General features: G+C 41.9%; 1 protein-coding gene across 2 annotated transcripts in view; it reads right to left on the reverse strand.

The window, feature by feature from the left end:
• Positions 1-532: 532 nt before the first annotated feature.
• Positions 533-27,072, reverse strand: part of LOC128765709 (ephrin type-A receptor 6-like) — a 141,377-nt gene continuing 114,837 nt past the window's right edge. Inside the window, exons 6-17 of one of the 2 annotated variants that reach the window (XM_053876698.1) lie at positions 23,715-23,839; positions 23,355-23,517; positions 20,056-20,164; positions 12,211-12,281; positions 9,997-10,122; positions 9,412-9,597; positions 7,373-7,434; positions 6,570-6,779; positions 6,198-6,347; positions 4,428-4,621; positions 3,752-3,901; positions 533-3,543 (exon numbers count right to left, since the gene is read on the reverse strand). In XM_053876698.1, coding sequence (XP_053732673.1) covers positions 3,372-3,543; positions 3,752-3,901; positions 4,428-4,621; positions 6,198-6,347; positions 6,570-6,779; positions 7,373-7,434; positions 9,412-9,597; positions 9,997-10,122; positions 12,211-12,281; positions 20,056-20,164; positions 23,355-23,517; positions 23,715-23,839 — 1,718 coding nt within the window. In that variant the 3' untranslated portion in view covers positions 533-3,371. Of the gene's footprint in view, positions 3,546-3,751; positions 3,902-4,427; positions 4,622-6,197; positions 6,348-6,569; positions 6,780-7,372; positions 7,435-9,411; positions 9,598-9,996; positions 10,123-12,210; positions 12,282-20,055; positions 20,165-23,354; positions 23,518-23,714; positions 23,840-27,072 lie in introns of both variants that reach the window. The other variant, XM_053876697.1, reaches the window with a different exon arrangement.

Raw genomic sequence — 27,072 nt, forward strand, 5'->3', positions numbered from 1 at the left:
AAAGTGAATTAAAATATGAAATAAAAAATCTTATAGTAAATATTGTAAGAAATTAATGTACTGACAAAGTAAATCGATGAATAAAATCTAGTTTAACCTAAATTGGTTTTAAGGGATTTTCAGAATGTCTTCAAACAAATTTAAAAAGAGATTATTTTGATCACAAGGGAATTAAACTAACCCAAGGACAACCGTATGTACATAAAACCAAATGCTTTGGATTCGATTCGTTCTCTTCTTCTGCTTATAGTGTTCCAATAGCACCATCTACTGGTTACATATTTGCATATGTGAAAACACATTGGTGTCCTGCAACTTCATATGAAGAGGGGAAAAAGATTTTGACCCGCAAAACGTAATCATTTCTTTTACCTGCCATATTTGTGGCTCATGTGTTGGAATGTTTCTGCAAATCTGTTCTCATAGTGACGCAAAACAATCATGCATCTGAGTGTTAATGGATGGATTTACATCATTTTCGTATATTTTCCAGTTTGCACCTGAAAACCCAATGATAGAAACACAGAGCAAATTGAACTTTTCAGCTTTATTTGCAAATAAATATCCGCTGTAACTGCCTCTTACAGTGTGCAAGATCTACAACATCTCTTTGGAAATCATAGAAAAATAAAATACAAGAGTTATTAAGTATACTTGTACTTTGTACAAAAGAACGTTCTAACATTGCTCAGCAGTAGAACATGCTAAACAAACAGCATCTGATACTCTCTGTATACTGTAGAGGTGTGGTGAGTATGAGCTTGTGTATACGTGCTTGGGTTTGTGCGTGCAACTTCCCCCCGCAGCCCGACAGCACTGTTTTCCCTCCTGCTGCTGCCGTTTGTTACGTGCTCCGAAATGGAATGCTAGGTCCTTAAAATCAGCTGGAACTTATAAATCTGTGGTTAACAAACTGTAAGGCATTCTGATAGTGTAAGATAAGATGCTGCTGTTGTCGCTGCCAGCTCTTTCCTTCAAACACATCTACTTTTTTTTAACGTAATTTCGCCAACATACTTCTAGCTATAACTGCTGCCGAACTAAACGGTTATATTCAGCAGCTTCATCTATGAACCACTGACTTTACAAACAAACAAAACTGATGGTTTCCATAACCTCCTATATTTTCTCACTCATGCCGACACACAAATGTAAAATGTTTAGACAAAACAAGTCACTTCACTCTTCTGTACGTCAGCCTCATCATATATATTATCAGTCAATATCCACATTTAAAACTGTTTTCCTTTCTTTAATAGTATTTATATTATTTTTACAACTTTGGTCTGTTTGGTCATTCAACTGCATTCAAGACGTTATACTCTGCAATCTAGTTCGGCCGTTGCAACGTCACTTTCAAGATGAAACGTTTACATTTGCAAGAAAAATGTGACAGCTCAACATTGCGTGTCATGTCTTCCCGTTTTCCCAGGATAAACCAAGCATGTTCCGAAGACTTCTTTAAATCTTACCTAAACCTAAAACTTAACTTGCTCTGATGAAACTCAAAATACATCTGATTTAAATGTCTCACCTTCTCAAACCATCATGTTCTATTTTAATGTCAGTGAGACATGAGAGGACAGTATTCTAGGACTGCAATGAACCACTGTTTTGATAGTCGACCAGTTGCTCTGTGACAATGTCTGATTGTAGTGTTGCACATAGTAATAAAAAAACAAAAACATTTGAAACAATGAAACTTTATATTAGAATGTCGATTGCTCAAAAATGTGGTGTGAAAGAAGTGTTCGGCAAATATGCCATCTCACTTCAATCTTTGAGCCGTCCATTGCTCCCATACTTTCGACGTGTTGGGTCGTGATGCCTCCGTAGCCTCAGCCCTCTCTCCTATTCCTGCGGATTGTGTAGTGTAGCCGCGCATATGTGCGAAAAGAGATGGATGACGTCACAGCTAGTTGCCTCATGAGCTCAATATAGTCGGCTGTTACACCCCTGCAGTGCTCACAATAATCTGTCATGTTCAAATGTATTTTTTAAGAGTCTTTTTTATCTGAAATCTTGTTTTTCTGACCTTATCTTAAAATAACGTGAGGTGCATGATGACATGAAAAGCAAAGGTGTTGCCTTAGAACGGTTGAAATGTTACACTACATTCATGATTCTAATCATCTTCATAGATGTTGGAGAGACTTCAGTTTTCCATATGTCATTGGGTCAAAACTCAAATCAACTTAAAAACATTGGTCTAAGTTCCAGCCTAACTTGCTCATCTACACTTCACTTGTACTGAAACAGGCCCAAGAAATCCACCAGTTGAAGAGCTTGGCAGCACATTTTGACATCACTGAAAAAGTGGGTGTAAAAAGAGAATCTATTTTTAAGCATGAACATTCATATGATAGGCCAGTGAAGACTGTGTCAGGCAACATGAGTCATTTACATTCTGAACCGTTTGAAGCCGGTGGTTACCACCGCCGAGGAGGCGATGAGATCGCCTGCGTTTGAGCGCAAACCTACTCAATAATCGTTGATTGTATTTGAACGGGGCTTGGAACAGGCATTTAAACTGCAGTATTTCAAATTACCATCGGTATGCAGGAATCGTTTGAAGATCCGTCGCTCAGTGTGGTGCGGAAGGTTGTGCCACCCACTGAGCTAATTGCTATCAATGACATTTCAAATGCTAAACAAGGTATCATATTTTAAACAGAAAATAAACCTATAAATAAAACGACAAGCTGAATGAGCGGCTTGACGGAGGTCTGCACTCGCCTGCGCGCTTCTCTCTTCATGTTTCGGAATTTAACGTCTTCACCTGCTGCAGCAGATCGAGGCTTCACAAGTTGACGATGTTTTAGTTACATTGGTCGGTAACAACCTTCATAAAGGTGACTGCATATAACTGTATTGCTAATTTGGATCGAAAGTAAATGTAAAATATTCAAATTAATATCCAGATTTACTAGGGCTTTTACATACAAGACTGCACATATATAGATACTTGAATATAATAATATTTATCGAATATTTGACTATACACTTTGACATTCAAGAGATCTTATCAACTGTCTTCAAGTTTTAACTGCATGTACGAAAGCAACAATGTTTTTTTTTCAAAGAGAGTAAACCATGAAATCAATAGTGTTTCCTGTCGATTGCACAACCAATAGCAGCAAAGCATGAATAGTTCAAATTAAATCAGTATTTAGACAGTAAATTACTGCTGCAAGAAGGCATTACATTCACCTACGAGTGTGCCTGAACCTGTGGAGTGTCAGGCGGAAATAGTCTGTTCGTCGTAGAAAAAGAGTCTGGAAAGAGCGACGGAAGAAGAGTCTCTCTCAGAAGGCTGAATATGAGGGATCTCAGCTCAGGCACAAGGTCGCTGACTCCTGTAGTCCTGACGTCTACACTTCAGTTCGGTCCGTCCCGTCGAGCTCGCCCTCCCACGTCGTCGCTAACGTCCTCATACATGGAAACCCTTGTCCTGTTCGTGCAGCAGCTGAAGGCGAAGAGTCTGTACACTGCTGATGATTCGCCGCTGGTGGCCAATCAGATCCACGCCAATATTCCTCACATCTCTAGGCCGAGAGTGGAAACACAAACGCACACACACGCACAAGCACGGACACAGAGTATGTAAGTTCATGATCGCGAATGTAAAACTTTATTTTCACTACAGCTAAAGTGGAAAATTGTTATTGGAGTTGTTTGGATGTTGACGTGAGAGATAGCAGGGTTAATATATCTGTGAAAAGCTTTGTGTACTCTTTCGACATCGACTCACTCAATACTCATCCTAGCCACAGAATCCAGAGTGTTGTATCCTGCTGCCATGAAGTTGCTCTTGTACTGCGTCATTTTGATGGAGTCCAGCCAGTCGCCGATAGAGATGAACATCGGGTAATCCATCTCTTCTCCTGGAGACTCTGGTGAACTGATGAATGAACAGAGGTCAGTTGCCGCTGCTGAACTGGAAAACGCTTACACTCAAACTCAAATCTAAGAGATTTTGGTGGAAACTCCTTTGTGTTCTTGTGCACTAACGGTTAGATTTTGTTATATTATTTGTGCCACGTAATGGTGTTTTGAATACCGCCAAACGTCAGCCGCATCTTTGTTGTACTGCTGTCCCATTGAGCTCACTGGCAGCTCATTTCTACGGTATTTCAAGTGTGAAAAAATATGGAATTATATTTATGAAATAAATAAAACGATATGGGGTGAAAAGCTGGTGACAAGAAGAAGCTATAAGATTGGAATCAACGGAAAATATCGGTATCGGCCGTGAGAAAGTGATATTGGACATTAGAATATTTGCATTGACATCTGCTGCTGTGCTCCTTTATGTGCTTTCAAAAACATTTTTTAAGTTATTTAAAAGACTTCAGGTTTGTCTGGCAGTGAAAATCTGATCTGCAACAATGATATACAGGGTCTTAGTGTGCTTCGTGTTGATCTACCTCTGGATATCCTCCACCAGAGGCAGCAGGCTGCTCGGATTCCGGATGAGTTTATCCAAGAAGGTGACAACATCTGTGAATTTGGGCCGATGATTTCGCTCCTTCTGCCAACAGTGCAGCATCAGCTGGTGTAGTGCGACAGGACAGCCCATTGGTGCGGGGAGCCGGTAGCCCTCCTCGATAGACAGGATCACCTGAGAACAGACAGTGAGTAGTTTTTTTTTTCTTTTTTACGATCACTACAGGGAGATCACATGCTTCACACAGAAGGCAGGCTGGCTGGAACAAAGACTGATCTTTTATCTTCATATTTGGGCACTCCAACATGTGCTTTTATGGGTCCTGAAATGCTTCCTCCTTTTGCTGTAACACTCTTTTGTTCCTCTGGTCGACTATCACTCTGTCTGCTTGCCTGTTCCTGCTGAAGTATTTCATCAGCACTCAAAATTATTCACGTGGAAATACAGTTTCAACTGTTCATGGTGTAGCTGTCATGATTTATTAACAGCCAACAAGTGATGGAAGTTGGTATATAGCAGCAGTGCTCACCCAAGTGCAGTCGAAAATACATGTAAATCAGCGACAAGACAAAGCCACACTTAAGGTTTGCAGCTGAAGTCCTGAAATAGAATCGATGAATACTAACTCCACTCTGATGTATGGTTTAAGTCACGGGTGTCACACTCAATTACACAAGGGGCAGACGTTTTCAACACAGTCCAGGTCACAAATATTTATTGAACAAGGAATCGGAGTTTCAACAGAAGGGACTTTCAGTCTCCGTTTTAATTGCCAAAGGCCAATTTTAGCAAAGCCTCCTCGTGGTCAGTCTCAGAATACATCCATTGCGATACACTTGACTCCCTTTAGAGCGTCCAACAAATCTTAGCTTCTAGACGTCTATTATCACAGCTTTCGGGAAAACAGCCTTTGGAACGGCACGCTATCTTGGGCCCTGATGTCACCATGGCTTTGACGCTTATCTACAGGTTATTTAAAGGTCGTGTGGGCCGCATTAAATTATAGGTTTGGTCCCCGACCTGGGGTCTGACTCAAAGTCATCTAACCATGCTAAGATAAAAAAAAAAAAAAGTAAAGTACATGGTGCATGGAAAAATCATTCAACTCAATCTAAGCCTTTGTATTTTCTCCACCGTGTGACACCTGTTCTCAATAGAAGGACACCACGTTTATTCCACAAATATATCAAAATACTTCTGTTAAAAGTCGGTAAATGGATGGCAACAGTAAACAAGGTTCCACTGATATCAAGTTTTGGCCTCCTCTGCCCTTTTAACCTCCATACGGTACGAGCTTCGATAAATAGCTGACCAGGATTAGCTGGTGTCAGCTGGTTGATGCTTCGGCAGAATACAGCTTGGCTGGCCTTTCACTTTGGAACTTCTAAGCAATTGCCCAAACATCACAAATCCCCTCCCCCCCCAACACACCCAACCCTGCGTGCTCAGTGTGTGCGAGGGGCTGCAGGGATTATTGTGAAGCTTTCACATACTGCATGGAGACGACAGATCTGATTCCTCAACAGCCCGTCCAATCCCCGGCCAAAGTCCAGGGATCAGCAGCCCACTGACTCCACAGGCTTGAAAGTCCCATCTAAAGGATCAAAGTCCGCTGAACCTCTGACCTTCTCGCCTCTTTTCCTCTCACTCATCGTTTTTATCCTTTTCAAAGTATCTGCCCAGCACTTTTCCCATCACAAGGCTTTGACAAACAGGACTTTTTTTTACAAATGAGTCGGATGATACTCACATCCTGATTGGACATTTCCCAGTAAGGTCTTTCTCCGTATGACATCACTTCCCACATGACAATGCCGTAACTCCATGCGTCACTGGCTGAAGAGAACTTCCTGTAAGAGATCGCCTCTGGGGATGTCCATCGAATAGGGATCTTGCCACCCTAACCACATAAGAAGGCGGACAGACTTTAGTCATGGCTTACCACATTATTTTACTGTCTCAGTGAATGAAGATCAACATTCATAAAACATTTAAATTAGTGCTTGCTTTACCCTGAAATCAATTCATATATCATATTTTCCCAGACTGTTCTCAAACTTGAGAATAAATGGGGATGAAAAACCTGGCCGATATCCAGTTGAATTTTAGGAGTCAGGTGTACCGTTGTTGTGTAAGCAGCCTCGGGGTCGTCCTCCAGGACTCGAGAGAGACCGAAGTCTGACACTTTGCACACCAGATTGCTGTTGACCAGGATGTTTCGTGCTGCCAGGTCTCTGTGAACGTAGCCCATGTCTGACAGATACTTCATGCCAGAGGCGATGCCACGCAGCATTCCCACCAGCTGGATGACTGTAAAGTGGCCGTCATGTTGCTGAAAAACAGAGCAGCAAAAAAAAGATATCAATATCTTGAGTAACTTAGGAGTTTTTTCTAAACTTGACTAAAAGATTTGGTGAAAAGCTCGTCCAATGCATTTAATCTTGGGAGGTGTGTGAGCAGAGGCATAGAACTCAGACCAGCGAAGAAGGGGAAAAATAAGCCAAAGAGGCTTTACTTTATTCCACTGTTCAGTTTGGGAAACACATCAGATCTGAACCTTGTTCAGACATTATGTTAGTACTGCATAGCATTGTGGGACTTGAAGTTTGAATGGTACTTTTGGCAAGTAACAGTCGGAATTATAAAATGATGTACCTCGCCATTTACAACAACACCCTGCGCTGTGAATGGGCCGCTGCCCTAGAGTTTGATATGCCTTTATAATGGACAGAAATTCAAGGGTGGTCTGTGACAGTAGAGTGTCACACGGTACAAAAAGAAGATGAGGACAACCAATGAGGTTGATGGATGTACCCCATGTGGCAAATGGGACCTACAAATATCTTCAACTGTAACTAAACTTTGTCAAAATGTTTCTAAAGTTTAGAAGGGCTGTCCTGAATGTAAGATGGCTGGACAACTCACCCTCAGAAAAGAGTCCAGTGATCCATTTTCCATGTACTCCACCACAATCATAACGGGTCGACCTGTCGAGACACAAACAGAGTGTGTTCTACCAATGATTCTGAGGGCGACCCAGGCACCTGGGTAAAGCAAGGCAGAAGCAAGCCTCATGACGGAAGAATTAATGTCTTGCCGTGCTACTTTCAATAGCAGTGTGTGAACCGGAGCGAATTTAAATCCGCCTGCTCGGTGTTAACACCCTTGTTTGACATGGCTAACTAATAAAATTACAGGCAAGTCGATGGTTTCCCGCTCGCGTTGTCACTTTGAACCTAAAACGGCATCTGTCAACACAGCCTCACCTTGCTTGAAATGTAATGGCGATAATTGATGAACATGAGCAGGTAGTAAGTGGCGCACAATGAGTGATGGATTGGGGGACTGGCGCGCTCATTAGAGTGATGTGGAGCAGCAGGGGAGGCTTCGCTCACTTGCTGAGCCCAACAGACGACAGACTTTTTGCTTTTGGAAGCGGCTTAATGAAAGAAAAATGGATTCTTATGTCAGACAAGTTGGACTGAATAGGTTTAGATCGTGGGATTTCTGTTTTCCCCCCATATTTCTTCCCCTTTCACAGCTGGATGTTTTCAAACTCCTATTGGTAAAGTAGCCGTTGCAAGACTTTTGAGAACAGTTCGACGATCGCACGTCTCTAAACTTACTGAACACATGCAAAGCCACATGAACACACTCGGCTGAGCTCGGCTTTCCTCCTCTCATTAGCAGCTGGCGCGACGACGTATAGTTCTTCTGTTCGGTTTCACAACAAAAACAAAGGCACCTGTTAAGTCTAACGTGTCACCTGTTCTTTCTTCCTTCCTCAGTCCAGGTAAAGCAGTTGGTCACGGCAAAATAGTTCCCCTAATTAGTCTCTAAAGAACAACAACAGATGGAGGGAGTCGTGCTTCCGAAGACTTATTCTTTGACTGATGCTGAGCTTCTGTTTATGTGGATGTGTAGATCCACTCGTCCTTTTCAGTCTGTGCCACTCAATATCCCCAAAGTTCAACTGCTGCAGTACCAGAGGATAGAAATACGACTTCACAGTGTGAGGATTTCAGGGGTGTCAAACCCAGTTAAAAAAAGAGTATATCAGTCATTTGGAGGGTGATTTTAGCCTGAAACATTTCTGCGTTTTGTGTATAAATACATGAATTGCCATTCTTGCTTTCTCATCTGTCATTTACCTGGAGGTTTTTCAGATCAATTTAAGGTGTCAAGAAAACTGTTTAAGGTTGCCTTTTATCCCTATTTATTTTTTTTATTTTATATCGCTATGACTGATAGTGGAAACAATTCAATTCCAAGTCGACCTGTGAGGCGTCAAAGAATTGAACCATTGTGCCACTCGCCTGCTTCAACAATGACTTATTTAAATTCCTATTATTTACATCTGAGTACCAACACCGAGTCCAATACCACATTACGATTAGCCGTCGTACACCTTGAGTGACGGACACCAACATCGGACGGATGTGTTTTCGACACATTGTTGAGGGAACAACTTCAGGTGCATTTCCAAAGAGTGACTCGTCGCAGTGAATATTCAGGAGGATCATTTATATTCACCGAACCGTCTCAGGTTACTACAACCTTGTAAATGTGACCATATGCTGCTCCGGGTGGGACCCAGTAAAACAGACACGCCGCTACACTCATTACGATTACTCACACACAAGCATGGACGCGGGTCTACGTTCACTTTTAGGAGTCACCGGAGTAGATGGCTGACGGCCCCTTACAGCCTATAAGCCTGCCGTTATTATTTCTAGAACCCTTTTTATTTGGCCGCTGTGAGGAGAAACACAGCAAGTTTAATGGAGATACATTTCTTCAATAGTGGTGTAAACATGAATCTGTTATTGTTTAGAGAATAAAGATGGCGACGATGGTGTCGTCATGCGATAGAGTTTTGTTATGAATTGACATTTCAAATCAATAGATCTGCGTTTTTTTTTATATAGACGCTTCACACCTCATGTCTAGCAGAGGACACTTACTTTTTGTCACCACCCCTTCCAGCCTGATGATGTTGGCGTGGTCAAACTGGCCCATGATGGACGCCTCACGCAGGAAGTCCCGCCTCTGCCGCTCCACATATCCACCTTTGAGAGTCTTAATAGCCACGGCAATCTCCTTCTTTCCTGGAGTTCTCAGGCGACCGCTGCACACCTCACCGAACTCACCTACGACACAAACAGCAATATGCATCTCTCTCGAACTCAACTTCACTCAGCACTGAGTTCTCTTCTCCACCAGCTGGGGGCAGTGTTGCACTTTACACCAGTGCCTGTTCGAGTTATGACACTTGAGTCGTTGCTTTCTAAAACTAATATCTTCTTTCCAATGAAAACTGTATCTGTGGCACAAAACTTTGGGATAAAAAATAGAAAGGGCATCTGCTGCAAACGTTGAGTGGAGTTAAAAAAAAGAGAAAAGATTCGTTTGCAATTACTGTTGGAGTGAAACTGTTTATCTATTGTAGCTCCGCGAGCGCTTCAGTGAGCCAACATGACAAAAGACGCTGCATTAATAATGGCAGTGTACAGGACTGGTTACAAACAGCGGTCTGTCTGTGAGCCTACCCGCTCCGATCACCCTCTCGATGCGGATTCGGCATGGGTCGATCTCTTTGGTGAATTCATGAACAGCTTGTGTGGGGTCTTCATACGTATCAGGATCCACGTAGGTCTTGATCCCAGGAAAGGGGACTGCAAAAGACAAGAAAGAGAAATTTAGGGCCGCGCATGGTCAGAGCCCATTCAAGCTTTATCTGTGAGACTCAACCATTGCAGGGCAAGATGATAAACAATCCCTTTCATATGAGGCATTTAGAGTCACTCATAACCCCGGTGCACGTTTTGGAAACTATCCAATGGAACAGCTAGATCCAGGCCACGTCAAGGGAGTACGCAGGGAGCAAGTGCTGCAGTAGGCTTTGCTAGGATCTTTTTTCAGAGGGTGGCCCCCTCTTAACAGAAGCCCTCCACTAGCAATGGGCACATGAGGCTTCACGAAACAGTGTATTTTCAGGTCAGTAGGTGGCGCTCTCAGTTTAAAAATGACGAGATATTTCATTGAAATGGTTGTTCACATCCAAAGATTTTAGAGCACAGACTGCCATCTTGTGGGCTCTGAAAATGAGGGCACTGTTTCATGAAGCCTCATCAGCCCCTCACTGCCCTCCACCCACCTGAGCTCCTCCCGGGGAGGGGTTAGGAATATGTGCTATTCTACCAAGCACTTGTCCACATTATAACAAAGAATATTGACTGAAGAAATCCAACTCGCAATGGTGACATGCAACCGCTAGGACTAGTTGAAACCAAAAGCCCGGTCCTGACTCCATCACATCACATCCTACTTCTGCACCCCATTCCGGGCAATGATCCTGAATCCTGAGCTGAAACAAACATGAGAAAAGAAACAAGTCCTTGGGCACAACTCTTCATCACAATTAGGGACTTACGCGACAGTAGAATTTTGCAGAATGGAATACATCTTCTTCATGGAAGCTGAAGTGTTTTGCCCATGATTAAAACACCCCCTTAATATCACTTGTATCTTGGGAAGAATCAGCTAGAAACTGGATTTTCCCAAAGGCTCAAGAAGTGGTCAAAACATTGCCTTCTCTTGTTCTGCGTTTGTGAATGTTCCCAGTAAAATGTCTTCTGTTTAAGTCCGTAAAATATTGTTGTTGAAAACATTGTTAAAAACAAATATATATATAAGAATAATGGCATTATCATGATTCCTCTTAATATTTGTTTTGCTTCATGGTTAGTGAGGAATTGAGGGATTTTGAGACAAACGACTCCAGACATGTAGAGACACAATTCCTCGCAGATATTGATCATGAGCTGGAAGACAAGTTATTTTGTCTGACATTGAGTATCGTCTTTGACACACATGCACCAGAGCAAGCGCACGCGCAAGCAGCAGGGCGGCAGACAGGTGTATATACTGGCTATTGTCCTTCCTCAGAGCAAACATCCACCCTGCTGAAGTGTCCTTGAGCAAATGGGCAAATCTTTAAGAGACCGCCGCTGCCCTGTCATTGACCCTGACCTCTCAGTGGAGTCGGCCAGACGCAAGCTGTGCTGATCAATAGAGTATCACGAAAACAAGCGGAGCTTCTGATCGGCGAAGCGACGCCAGTAAAACCTCAGCGGACGCTGTCCTTGAGTAGCTCTCCAGTCCAAGATCAAAGAAGTCAGCCTGCATGTTTTTTTTACTGAGACCCCACCCACTGAAACATTTCCACTTCAGCCTTTCCACTCCATTTCCGAACTTCAAACTTTTCCCTGGCTGCCACATTTCTCACACTGATGTCTTATTCCATCGGCTTGAAATATTCACTTTTCTTTGTCTTCTCTTTGTAGTCCCTTTCAAACACCTTCCCATTTCCGACTCACTGTTCCCGTTTAAAGTTGTGTTCCATCTCGTTTGAAATGAAAAGTTGGGTATTCAAACACAAAAGACGGCAGAAGAGACGGATGGGCGCACAATGCTGAAGACTGAGACGTGATGAACAGGATTAATACAGAGGGAACAAACTTCAAATGAAACCTGAGAGCAGCGAGGAGGGGTGTGATGCAAGAGAGGCGGGAGGCTGTGTTTCTTTTTTGTCAGCTTATTTGCGTGACATCTTACTTGCTCTGCTTTATTTATAGCTGTGAAATCTCAGCAGGAGCCCATACAGCAACAAGCCTTCCTAATACAATAACATCACCGCACAGCCTTTGTTCAGACCAAGCATAGGACAGCGGGTTCATGGTAAACATTTGGTCATAACATACCCTGTCCATTTTGGAAACTTGTCCTCCTTTTGTCTTCTGAAGTTAACTTAGTCTTGATGTACCACTGGCACCTGCAAGACAAAGATGCAGAAATACTCAAAAATAGAAAACAAAATTACAGTGATCCATCTTTTACTCCTTCGCTATACAGTGGTAGCTTGGTTTTCGAACATCCCGGATTCTTTTGCCTCGGATTTCGAACGAAAATCCAGAACTCAAACGCCACCAAAAAAAAGGCGGAAAAAACATAACGTGTGCGGACTGATCAGCTGACCCACGACGCGCTTTGTTATTGTGTATAACGCAGCCTCTGTATGCAGACGTGTCCCGTTAGCTACATTTACTGACTGTTTTTTCTTCATATTGAGCTGTAAAACCTTTCCTGTCTCCGCACTGGACCGTGGTAGAGTGTCACAGGGGAGGTGCTCGCTCTCCACACCTCCACTCCAGGGTTTGATGTCCTGTTGTGGGCTGGAGCTGGGACAGGGATGAGGCGAGTCTGGGACAGAGCGTGACTTGGTTTATGACTTTGTCACAGCCAAACTGCACAGAAGCGCACATTCAGAGCTGGACACGCACCGGGCACCTCTTCACTTCTGGAGAGACGTCACTCACTCGGCAACCCCTCCCACATGCAGCGGCCACACACATAGAGGAACAGCCACCTGCAGCAGACACTCTACATTCACTCCTACAAAAGACTATTTTAAGGCTTGGAACACATTGTTTCTTTTTCCATTGATTGTGATGGGAAAAATCGTTTCAGATTTCAAACAAATCGCATCTCGAACGTCCGTCTGGAACGGATTGTGGTACCACTGTATATATTACAGATTTTTATGGTTTAACTTCAGAGAATATTTTGTTTGATCTCCAGATTACATTATCGTTTGCCTTGTGATTAAATATAACATTCAGAGGAACAATTATACATGTAGACATCACAGAGAAGGCAGGAGATGGCCTCGACAGCCATTCGTAGTTTTACTGTAGCGGCCATGTTTGCCTCGGACCTGGGCAGTGACTCACACCAGAGGCCGTTTCTGTCCGCCTATTGATGAGGCTGCACACGTCAACAGTCAACAGTTTACAATATTTCACACAAATGTTGACCCCATTAAAGAGACCATTATCATTACACCAATTTACTGTACTTACAAACACACAAACTCTCACAGCGGTCACCTGGACCACTACAAGCGATCTGTCGTTGTCGTTGTGGTGACTGCTGTAATAGTTTCTAACAGTGTTTAAAAAAATTATTTACAATTTGCATAACTCACATTGAGGAATAGAACGTCTGAAATGTAACATTTAAAAATAAATGCTTTCAATTGTCTTTGAATTGCATATTACATATTTGTTCAACTGCATCATAATGTAATGGCTCAGTGCATGCGCACATTTTACCAACCACGAGCGACTTTAAGAAAAATCAGCTCTTAAACATCAGCCAGCTCCTATAGTTCACATGAAATAGCAGCTCTTCTAGTTGCTGTTTGTTCCATTCTGTATGTAGCGATGTCACTCGACGGATGGTCTTAGGCACCACTGCACCGGAGGACCTGCCGGTTAAGGATACACTCAGTCGAACAGCGCAGTCAGCGCTTAATTTTATTGGTCTAATGTCACGCGACTTCATGTCTAGACTGCAAGAAGCCCTGTAATCCGGAAATCGCAATAATTTAGATTCAATTCATAACACAATTTATATATATATTTAAATTAAGAATGTATATTCAATCCAGGATAAATTTTTGTGCGCTAAGATCGTATCTGTGCACACAATGTGCAACGCAAGGCTGAAAAGATTTTTTTTAATACACTATTTGCGTTAAAGTCGGAAAACTGCAACAGGCATTTCTGAGTAGAAGTTTGGAGTAAATTGAGATTGAAAATCTCGCCTCGAGGAGATGAGAGTTAGTAGTTACACAGAAGGAGAAAAAGAGAGTGCAAGAGAACGAATTTGACCGACTCCAATTATGAAATGTAATAGTCACACTCTTATGAAGATCACACAGTGAGACAGAAAGTGACCCATGTTAACGCGAAACATCCTGACGAAAAATCCATCATAGTTGCGTCAAAGGTGAGGAAGAGTATCTCTAGTGGATCGGATAAACAGAAAAAGGTTACGTTATTCACTACGGCCGCCGCCTGGTGACATTATAACATACATATACTTGCTCTTATCCCAAACTTTGGGTCGTACTGAAGGTTATTCTCTTTACAGTTTACCTTTATCTCAAACAATTTTCAAGCTACAGCCTTTTGAAATTGTTGCATATTTCATTGAAAAAACTTGGCACCTAAGGTTGAACTGAGTTCAAACAGTTGCGGAAATCGCGGAACACAAAAGTGGAAGACGTAAACCAAGATCTAAGTTTTTTTCCTTTTGTGGATTGGAATGTAACCCCAGCAATAACCGGGGGGAATTACTGTAAAGGAATGTCCAGTAAATTTGAGCTTCATATTGAACACCATTGAATGAAAGAATCAACAGTGCTAAACAAGATGAAACAATAGAAGCACAGTGATACTGACTGAAATAACCTGGGACAGTAATACATTACATGCACACATAACCCCTATATAGTATACACACACACAATCCCAATATTACCATCAAGTTATTGTGCACAAAATGTGTTCACTCTTTAAAAATCAACTCTTTATTGACTTTTGATAAAGCACCAGATGACAGGCTTCCATCTAGTCATCCATTCAAGTTTACTTGAAACTATTCAGATTCACAGACTAATATATTATTGCACTTCCATTGACCTCTGATTTAGACTATCACAGTTTTACAGTAGCTGTTACCACAGTGAGGGGAGTCATGGTTAAATGTGTCTATTGATGTCAAGTCCAGATGTTCATTGTTACGCGTCACAGCCAGGATACATTTGTTTCACAATGAAAATGAGTCCAAGTGATTTTACTATTTGGGTGTATGCTGCTGGTCTCTCGAGTAAATATTGCTTCACTGCCGGCTCAAGTGCTGGCTCGAGGATGCAACAGTTTCCTCACTGACTTCCAAACTTCGCCTATCCCCTGCCTCTTTAGGAAGCTCCAGCGGTGCCATCCTGAGATGTTCCCAAGCCCAAGTGGAAAGCAATCGCTCCATCTGATCCTGGGTCTGTCCAGTAGTCTCCATGCAGTTGGACAAGCCTGGTAAACCTCCGAAAGGGAGTTGGACAGGGGGCGTCTACTCCAAGCCTGGCGGGCGATCAAGCTCCTCACCATATTTCTAAGGGAGATGCCAATAAATATAACAGATCAGTCAATTCTGACGGAACAAGTCGATGCCTCGTAAGGAGGGGTTTGGTACCTTATGGGGATTTGTCAATCTGATACAGAGAAACTTCACCATAGTGCATCAAAAAGAGCTGAGCCAGTGGGCAAAGCTCATAAACGCAGGCTGCCCAGATGTACTTTCTTCTGAGGGCAGCTCACATCTCCTTTAGAAACAGGGTGAAGTGCTTAAACAACTGTGACTACGCTTCTTTATTTGGACTGGTTCTGGTCTTCTTTCCTGTCTATGGAGATGTGAAACTTTTCACTTTCAAAAAAAAGAAACATTGTCTGCGCGAGTTTCCCCTCGATGAAAAGGTTGAGGGAATGAAAATGCACTCAGTATGTCAAGGTATTAAATACTATAGTTATTGCAATTACACATCGAACGTTAATGTTGAACATTAAAAAACCCAAAACAACAAAAAAAAAAAACATAGTTTTGCTTGAAATAAATCTTTTAAATACCTTCAACGATATTTCTGATGAAATGCAACAATAAAATGAACCAAAAAAACAAGAAACCAAACCGGCACAACTGCATCTCTAAGGCATCAATGAAGTGGATTGTTTTTATTGAATGATCCCTAAGTAGAATGGAAAAAAAAAACAAACTGTGTGACTGTCATAACAACCCAGCAAATATAGCAACAACATGTAGAATTCAGAATGGGGAACGCATATTAAACATAAATTACACATTGATAACGTTCTTATTACTTACAGTGACACTTAATTCGACGCTAATCTGTACTTTATAACAGTGGTCCCCTACCCCGAGCCGAGGACCGGGACCGGCCTGTGGATCAATTGGTACCGGGCTGCACATGAAATAAGTAATTATTTCTGTTTCATGTAATTATCTGAGTTTGAATGATCTTTTATTTTGAAAAATGACTGGATCCTCTTGGTTAAGCCTCAGTCACTTGAGAGCCAAAATGTAACCCACAAACTTGCAAAATGAAACAATAGTCTTTGGGAAGTTTCTTTGTGGAGAGGATATGACTCAGTGAAGACACCGAAGAAAAGCCATCAACTTCCATGAAAAAGAACGTTTTTAACCGACAATAGCAGGAGTCGTACTTGAAATATGGCTTTATCATGGTCGGTGATTCCCTCGTGCCAAGCACACAAACATGCAGAGGCCTTATCTGACGGTTCAAAGTGGTAACTTAATAACACCCGGGCCACGTTCAGTTGGTGAAGCGTAGACCGGTCCGCAGTGACAAAAAGGTTGGAGACCACTGCTTTATAATGTATATTATAATTTGCTAATACGCTACTATTAAACATAGTAATAAGGGGTTTATTGATGATAATACTATAGTGTGACCAAGGACAGGGCGGTTTGAAGTGTCAGACTAGCTGCAAGGATGACATGAATAAAACACATTAGTGTTTGAAAGAGTGTTGTGTCAAGCCATCCTCTTTTTGAAATCCCAGGATAATCTGTGTTCCCAGATTAGAGGCGGTTTCAGGGCGCTACGAGCCACAGGTTGTGGCTTTGGCTGAGCAGCGTCTGAGGGATCCTGGTCACTGATCGAGAGGGCGGATAACACGGCAGCTGACTCTAGCTGGGAGAAGAATAGCAGGACTTGGAGAGCTACTGTCGACCTCTGCTGATAGGGTCAAGCTGTTCATTAAAAAAAAAAAAACGAAAAAAAAAAAACAGTGGCATGTGCCTTTATCAGTCACTTCCAGTCCTGTCGTCTGATCCTCTTTATCCTTCGAGCCCTCTGTCTCTTTGGCTTTTATGTTAGGAAGCAGTTGCACACACAGTTATCAGACACAAAGACCTTGGCTTTTCTCTCCGGTTTGTTGAGCATTGTAATATCGGACATATTCACACGCACATCTGCACATGCACACAACACAACCTTGCCTAGAGCCCCAATCAAAACATCAATGTAAATTGAAACCACACTCGCCCTGACGTTCCTCACAACCACCTCAGCGTGGCACGGCGGCTGCAGAGGGCACAGTACAACAGAGGGGCACAGCTTTGGGAGAGTGTCACAAAGAGCACTCTTAAAGCAGTTCACTTTTTGAGAAGTCAGTGCGATAGAGGGAGGAAAAAAGTTTGGAAAACTCCTCTCACAGCAGGTGCTCTTACCTCCACTCATAAGAGCGCTGCAGCTGAAAGCACTCATTGTTCCCGGCAGCACAAGTATATTTGGAGCGTTGAAACAACAACGAATAAACCTGCGGATTTAAATTCCCTCCTACACAGGTCGAGGAGAACTGATATAAAAAGTTGGCTGGTTGGATGAGGTAAAAACGGGCTCATGCACAAGCAGCATCTGTGTGTGCAAATGTGATTTATCGTTGCCCTATTCTCCGGAAACCAAAGACGGTGCCTTATCTGATGTTGGAAATTTAGCAGCGGAGAAAAAGCAATGTATTTTTTCAATACAGTTCTTTCATCTCACTATCCCGACTCTGTGAATTCGATTATTCTTGGGAAACTATAAACGATGTCACGCAATAAAAACAAACAAAACAAAAAAAAAAGCGGAATTACAAATACTTTTGAACATTACATTTTCATGCCAAAAAAAATGCTAATTTTGGGTGATATCGAGCTCTCGCGTCATATATTTGAGAAATTTCACTTGAAAATTGTGTGTGTGACAAACATCTTCATTCTTGAAATGGTAAAAAAACGAAAACTCTGACTCACATGACATTTTTTTATTTTTCAAATTAGCCTGAAGTCGCTCTGTGAAGCACAATTATGGAGTAGATCAAAATTATTCTTGGTCTTCAGTCATCAACAGACCAAAGTAAAGTACATTTCGAAGTGAACTTTAGTTTAACAATGTGAACACAGTTTCTAAAATTCTCTGAGTGAAAGTTCAGTGAGTTTATTTTTCATATTTGTCTTCAAAGAGAGGTACAGGCTTCTGCTGCAGGCAACGTTGGTCTGTAGGACCTGCGAAGGAACTCCATAAACCATTGTTGTGGGCGTCTGTCGCCTTGTTTAAGGGTAGAGTTGGGAGCACTGACCAGCTGGAAATTCAGAGTAGCTCCGGTAATAAAGGTTGTATTAGCATCTTTACAGCGACACTCACTCATCGCGTCCAGATAGGAGAAGGCCAGAGGGACCCAGATTCTGATCTCCATTCTAGCTTGGTAGCACATTCTGAAATGGCCAAGGGAAGGGACATCAGGAATGAAGGGGTTGTCTGATATAGATAGCCTCTTGCCAGCAAGTTTTTATGTTTGTTTTCCCGTCAAAGTGATGCTGTCGTCATGTCCTCCGAGACAAAAACAGAAATATACTTAAGGGCGGATTCAACTACGAGCGATGAAAGTCTGCTAAAAGCATAGGTGACCTATCAAGCGAGAACCCAACGGTTTTTGTTTTCCAAAGCTGCAACGTTTTCTGTGAGTAGATGCAAATGCTTTTATTTTCCAAAAGCAATTTTAAGTGTAGAAATTTCAGGTTTTGAGGTAGCTGCACATCGTCTCTAACTGTATGTTCTCACCAATTTAAGCGATTTAAGCAACAAAGGCGACTTATTTACGTGTAAAGTTGAAGAGAGGAACAGTAACACGCGACTAACTGTCGAGATACAATAATGGAGGGTGAGAGGGTTTCGGCTTCAGTGTGTTTTCTGCGACATTTGTCAAACACTCAAGTAGTAAGTAGCACGTTAACCCTGATTTTATGGTGCTATATACCCGAGAGTGTAGCGGTTCCTGACTCACCAACCTGACACCGGTTCTGATGGACCCTGACCAGACTCCCACAGCAGATAAACGGCTCATAAATCTGCGTCTCTGCTCCGTCATGTTGACTTTCCACAAACTCTACAGATTGACTAACCTTTTTAACATGATTAAAGAGGCGCAGGGAAATTTGTTTTTGCAGCAGGAAACCAAACACCACTCGAGTGAGTAGCACTGTGGAGCGTCACATATGAAGACATCGAAAGACACGACGAGTGTGTAACTTTGAGTTGAAAGTTCTGGTACAACTGATTTGTACTAAATGTATGATACTCAATAGCAAAAAAAAAGCAATACAATAAAGGTTAATGCACTGAAGAGAAACCACTTCAAGAGTACTTCTATGTATACGAATGTACAAGCGGGTGAGCGGCGAGTTTAAATTTAGCCATATATCCTGGCATTAGCAGAAGCCGAGACACTTACAGGGATGATGCCATGAATAAGTGGGTGAATGTGGTGCGGCGTCAGTGCCTGAATAAGTCATAAGCACTCTTCAAACGCACACCCCCACTGATACCTATATACAAATGCTTTTGCGAGACTCACCAACATCCTGTATGAATAACCTCTTAACTTAAACGGAAAGTATTTATGGACATAATAATGTTCAGTTCTTGTTTTACATATTTTGAATTAAGGTATAAAAGGCCTGGGAAGTGAGCTAGTAAACACACACTGGACAGGAGTTTCATATTGTGTGTTTATGACTGCGGTTGCTCTGCCTCCAGAGAATTAAAAGAGAAAGTATCAAGTGTTTAGATCACATTTTGGGATGTAATTTCTCAAGTAAAATAGCAAAAAATGATGGTATCGTACCTTCCAGTTATGAGGAGGAAGAGCGTGAGGATGACCAGGAGAGTGAAGCCGCCAACTGCTGCCGTGACGATGACCAACACTTGACCCTGGTCTGACGTCAAATCCGAGGCTTCAAGGTGAACAGTGCGTTTTTCAAAGTGGGAGAGAAGCAGAGGAGGAAGAGGAAGATTAGCGCGAGGGGTGAGTCAAAAAATATATATATTTTATTCAACGTCCTGCTTCAATATTCACCTCCTCAGAGGCCACATTTTGATAGGCAGGTATTACAGAAAGATGTTTGATCAGCTCTTTGTGAAGCAAGAGGACGAAAAAAAAATGTGACGGAGATGATTCAGTCGCCTGCTGCTGCTTAATTAATATTATTCATTCATGAAATTGTGATTTAGTCCATGATCATTTGGTTCAATTGCTCCCATTTGATATTCATGATTTTCCTTTTTTCTGTGTCTTGTCAAAAGGCTAACGAATGCGGGATAATTGAAAGATGATTGCTATTACCAAACTTATTTCTATCATATTTCATGCTTAATGAATATGAATTGGAGATCAGAGTGCGTGGCCAGCGGCCCAGTGGTGGCGGCGCCCGTGAGTTTGAGCGGTGTGTGTGTGTGTGTTGGTTTAATGGAAGTTATTGGAGAGCACTCAGACAGTCAAAGGTGGGCGGAGGTGGGGTGGGGGTGGGGGGGTGTTTCACGAAGATAGATGTGGGCGATGCTTCTCTAATGGTGTGACGTCTAAGGAGCAGGCAGATTTGACACGACTGACTGACAGACGTCGGCGACAGAGGCCAAATCTGCTTTCTCTCCGACATGAAAGCAAGAGTGTTGCAAAGGCTTGGCTCAGTCCCATCTGATCCGCAGATAAAACAGAAAGACGGAGAGAGACGGTGAAGCCAAATCAGCCCTCCACAATACCTGACCCGACATAAAAGACCAGCTGGACCTTTTGTGCTTGAGTCAACTCAAACCAAACATCAGAGCTCTATTGTCTGCATTGTTGATTGCAGAGATATTTCCGTTCCCCTGCCACAGAATGATAGGAAAAGGTCGGAGACGTAAGAAAGCCAACCGATATTCCCTCAATCTCCGGCTTGATTCAATCCGCTCCTGCGGTGTCAAGCTCGATAACACGCCAGTCCACATTCTAAAGCTGAAAAATTGTGTTCTAATGGGTTATTCATCGGAAGCTAGCATTAGCGGTAGCATCGCCGTGGTTCGCCTGACACTGTGTTTTCTCCTTCACCATCTTTCATTTCAGATTTTTCTTGAGCTTTAAGTCAGGATTGAATTGAGCCATATCCTTTATTGAAAGTGTGTTTGGTCAGCGCGAGCGTGCCTGAGCGCTCTGAGATATATGTAGCATTATGTTAGCTAGCGAAAAGGTCGCTGAAGATTCTGATGCCGCCATAATGAAGTGACATTTTTTTTCTCCCCCGGGGAACTGGAGCTCTTATTAAGCCAGGAGTCAAATGACTTGGAAGCCAGGAATTGGCTCCACACGCCTTGCGTTGCTGCACATTTATTCAAATGGGTGCTAAATTGAAAGATGTGTCGTGGAAGCGCTAATTTATTTCAGCATGTTTTAACCCTGTCATTGAAAAATATGATATGAAAATAGTGCAATAGTTAGATAACAACATTTTGCTCTGTGGGAACCTTTCTGTAAAGTTACAAAATTCAACATTTATGATTATTTGACCTTCAGCAACAGTTTGATTCCCACTCAAACTTATGTCTCTTATGATTTATTACAGTACAAAAATGTAAGTTCTGTCTTCTTGTCATTCATTCATACTTGAGATACCATTTTTTCAATGTACATTTTTATTACGAGGTCCTTCCCTGTCTGGCTTGATATAAGCAAATATTTACGTTTATTAATGATGTCACCAGTAAAATTAACTCCAGTTGACAAAAACAATCTGATATTCTGTTGACATTAATAGCATAATAAAATAAAATCTGGATTGGCGACAGGCAGTGATGGACTGATGAGGCTTCGTGAAACAGTGACCCCATTTTCAGCGCTCAGTAGGTGGCGCTCTTAGTTTAAAAATGATGTTAGGTTTCATTTAAATGGTTCAAATCCAAAGACTTTAGAGCAGTGACTGCCATCTAGTGGACTCTGACAGTGAGAGCACTGTTTCGTGATGCCTCTACAGTCACACTGAAAACAATAATAAAAACAGCTTTAGTAACATTTATAACAATGAGAGCAGCCATTTATCGTACTAAGTAATACTAATAATTCATAGCTTACTTTTTTCGATCTGTATTTAGATTTGTGAAAGCATTAATTTCACTCATTTTCTTATTAATTTTGAGTGTTTTATTTTACATTGAGTTAAAAAAAAGAATTAATTTTTGTCTACTTTCTATATTTTAATCTTTTGTCCAATCTGTAAATCGTTTTTTTAATGCATCGTATTTTTAATCACATGTATTTTTCAGTTTTTAGTGGCATAGTCAACAATCCACCATTTATTTTTTCTTTTCCCTTGAACTTTTCTGTACTCCCTTTATTATCTTCCCATGCCTTGAATATGTCCTGACATTTAAAATGCCATATCATAATACACCTTTAAAGGCTACTTTTAAGGAGGCAGTATTTTTTCAGTTCCATTGATTTCCAAGCGCACGTCTGTTTTTGCGCTGTGAGCCAAATCCTAACGTTATTGGACGGTTGCGCAGTGGTGAAAAAAGTCTTCATAAATTTTGGAGGACTTATTTGTGGAGATCTATCGAAGGCCCATATCCAGATTGTTTCTCGCCTCAAGGTTTGCTCAAGGCTCTCTGGACTTTATCTGACCCTCCGAATCAATCCACGCTTGAAATCTTCACTGAACTCCGACAAGCGGCGTATGTTTGGATCTAAAGTGCTTCTGTTCATTATAAAACCATAGGTCCGTTCTAACACGCTCCTCAGCTGAACTGTCGGAATTTTCAGTATTTTTTTTCAGTAGTGCGAGTTCGATAAGGCCACGTTATCAATTACATAGCAAAATATATTGGCAGTTTCAAACACTTGTGGCATTTTTTTTAGAACCACAATTATTTAACCTATATTTGGGTGGTTAAAATATTCAGCAGAGTCTGGGTTGTGAATTACTTTTTTGAAGGAAAGTCCCTCAGTTCCATCTATTCATCTCGAACTCACAAAACCTCATTAGTCCTTCACTATTATTCAGCTTAATCAACTCAAAGTTCAGAGAAATAGTAAAAAAAATGATTAAAGCTTCAGGATTCAAGACGAAAAAGACTTTCTATACAATCATGCACAAGAGCTCATCTGCCACTTACAGTCTCCCGTGGTTTCGTATTCATACTTGGGCGAGTAGGAGCTGTATCCAGCTGATGTGCGCGTGCGCACACTGAAGATGTACCAGGTGGCCGGTTTCAAACCTGAGATAATGACGCTGGGAACTTTGGTACGTGTTGATGAGTAGCTCAGCTGCTCGTGTTCCTGCGGCACAGCGAGGAAGGTGGTTAGAAGAGAAATGTTCTGACCCAAAAACAAAGGCTCTTTTTGCCTCTTCATACCACAGATAGTAGTGACCTTCCTTGAGCAAAAACAGTTCACTGCCTTCACTGTAAGCGTCGCTGCTTTCACCTCTGCATTGCAATCCACACCACAATAATAGTGCTAGTAGCGAACCGTACCTTTTCATAATATTTAATCTCATAGTCAAGGACTGGCAGCTGGGTCTGTTCAGGCTGCTGCCAGGAGAGGGCGATGCTGTTCGGGGAGGCCCAGTCTTTCTTCATGGCGCCTACCAGGGACGGACCTGGAGACAGAACAGAAAACTTCCATTCGTAAAATATCCAAGCACCTACTTCAATGACTCGATGATGGTGGAATGATCTTTGCGAAACTTTTCTTTTTCTGGGGCTGAATTAACCCTTTATCCACCATTGTCCAACAGTGCGGCATTTAAACAAGCCAAGCTGCAAATACAGTGCCTGAAGGGGTTACTGCTTTACACAGACACCTGTTACTTCAAATCTACTTTCTCTCTAAAATTCAGAGTTTAAAAATAGAGATTGAATGTTGCTAGAAACATTTTATTATTGGTTTTACAAATCCATTTAGACCAACTTTACAGGAAGGTGGTTTTTTTCAAGACTTGAAGCTGAGCATGTGGTGTTTTTTTTCCCAGTACTGATTCAGTAAACCAAATGAATTTGATTTTTTCCCAGGTCCAATTCCTATATCAACTTAAAAAAACTCTACACTGTTGCCGTCAACGCTTTGTTTTGGTCACGCTCAAGTAAATTTGCGTCTCCTGCGACACTCCGTTCCACAGTCTAAACCTCCGTACCACAGTCTAAACCTGACTCCCATAGTTTCCGTCATTACTCCATGCTGGTGGTGATTAAATCACGCTTGACTGCTGAATCGGACTCTGAAGCTCCTTCAGTTACACAGGAGTCTCGCGCCAGATCCACCAAACCACTGGTCAAAGTCCTGCTCCATTGTTTATTGGTGAAGTAGAACTGTGGGAGAGGCTTTTTAAACTCAGTCAACAACACTGCACTGCTGGAGACGGCTTGACAGCTCCCATTAGCAAAGTCTCCTGTTGCTTCTATGAAGACCTTATTTCTCTGTTTAGTTTATTGATCTATTCTTATTTTCATAATATATGTTATGCCAATGTTCGTGATTCTTAAATAAATTGGACCTAAACACATTTTTTTATCCGTCAATATATGACTTTTCATGTAATATTATGACTTTTTTGGTACGTTTCCACAGCAAAATGACACTTTATAGCTCATGATAATCTTGAAACATTTTTGCAACATTTTTCCAAACATATTTTGTTTATTTTCACTTTGAGCTCAGTATGATGCTTGTGTTTTCCACTTATGGTTACAGATATTTAAACCTGACTCATTATCGTCATATAGATCAGGGGCTACCACGGTCACTCATCCTATGCCTTGGCCTTGAACACCCTCAAGTCACACTTGTCCTCTTCACCACACCTGTAAACCTCATTGGTTATCTTCCTAGTATTGTTCAACCAGGTATCTCCTTCTCTAAATTTGGTGTCCAACACTGTCTCTGAAATTGTCTTCAATGTTCATTTGTTTTTTCACTTACACTTTACTTGTATCTTCTTTAGAGTTTATGTTGAAAAAAGAAATTATGATATTTGGACATTTTATTTTATTCAGAATTGTATCCATGATGCACAGTTTTTCCAATTTTCTCAACATGACAAACAAATATCTCTGTGCTGATCACATGTCATTTCACAAGGCTTTGCTTTGTTTACGTGTCAGTAGATTAGATATGGCTATTGAACACAAATTAAATCAAGAGTAACAACAGCAACATAGTACTCAATAAAAGTTGATCACTGAGAAGATCAGACGCGTGGATTTGAGAGAATACGATTCAGACTTTGATGAATGCCTGTCAGCTAAACAATTGTGCTCGGCGAGCTAAAAGAGGTCGGCAAATGAGAGGGAGAGTCATAACATATTTTACCATCAGTAGAAAGCCGACTCATTACATGGCGATTATATGACTCATTTGTATTCCACAGCGTTACTCTTTCTCTTTCCCATTAAACAAGTTCATCTGCCGAAGCTTTGTCCGACTCGATCACACTCATGTCGGGTATTAGGGGATGGAAGCTCGGGATTTAAGAGAGCAATGAAGTACTGGCATCGAGTGTTTGGTGCGGGCCAGTTTGGGATATAAGGCAGCCTGGGGTTGAGAGGTCAGGAAGACAAGAGGTGAGAGCTTAATGCCGCAGGCTTTTGAGGATTTTCACCAATTACCAAAAGTCTGATCTGAGTGGCGTATTGTGACCAAGCGCGGAGTTAAGGCTTTTTTCTGCTCCCGTTACGTACCAAATTGTACCCGTCGGATTCAGGCGATTTTACCGTCAGTGATCACATGCTACTGTGCGTGTTGCTGCTCAGCAATACATCCACCAGGGGGCGCAGCCCGGAATCAAAAGTTTATGAGAAAAACAAACGAAAAGAAGTATTGGTAATGTAACACTTGTACACAAGACGAAACAGAGGTAGCGTTGTAGGAGGTGGTGGTCGGTGAGGCTGTTAAATATATTGCGATGTCTTCATCGTGTCTCTTTAGAGAAACACATCTGGTATTAATCGGCCACACTGCCCCAATGGTTTCTGATAGTACTGTACCATTTGGTCCATATCCATAAGCTTTGTGGAAATGTGCAGAAATACGGACGACATGAATGCAGAGCACGGACAGAAGGTTCCGTCCGTTTCTGGATCCCGTACATTTTGCTGAGCATAAAATGGCCTTAATGCTGTGTTCCAGTTACCTCAGAAGTGGGAAGTTGGAGCTGAGAATTACGTGCAGAATGTGTTTATTGCTTCAGTTCTACTTTTCTACTTCTAGTTCGCAATTACGATCGCAGAGGCCATCTTGGTTCCTCCAACTTTCCGACTTGGAAATGTACATTGTGTGACAACTGGGACGCACCCTAAATATAAACAAAGATAATATTAAGTCAAGCAGATTGCTTTAAGGGCTTTGTACTTGGATTTAACAGAAGAAAAGTTTTCCAATAACTGCAAGTGTGAGCATCGCATGGAACAGACACGAGAATGCCGGTAGACACCCACTTCATTCGTGTCACAAGTGCTCTGTTTAACCTAACAACTCAGTCAGTCTCTGACAAACTACTTTCTCTTCCCCACTCAGTGAAGTTTTACAACATAATAAACATAATTATAAAACAGAAGTTGACCTAGGACGCTGGAGAAGTGTGTTTTGATGACGAATCCCACGAAAGCCGTTCGTGTCCTGAGGCGGCGGCAAGAAACACGTCGCCCTTTCTCGACAAAAGATGCTTTGAGGACGCGTCTTTAATGATTTCTATGTGCATTATTAGGGCTTCAAAATTCCGCCAGAGGAGCTGTCTTTGGCTGAGACACAGACGCATCGGAAAGCCATTAGAAACTGCAGTCAATCGCGATGCCCGATGGATAGATTTTGCAGTCAAGCGTGGTTAAGCTCAACATA

This window comes from Synchiropus splendidus, chromosome 10 (assembly GCF_027744825.2).
Source record: "Synchiropus splendidus isolate RoL2022-P1 chromosome 10, RoL_Sspl_1.0, whole genome shotgun sequence".
Classification (NCBI taxonomy): domain Eukaryota; kingdom Metazoa; phylum Chordata; class Actinopteri; order Syngnathiformes; family Callionymidae; genus Synchiropus; species Synchiropus splendidus.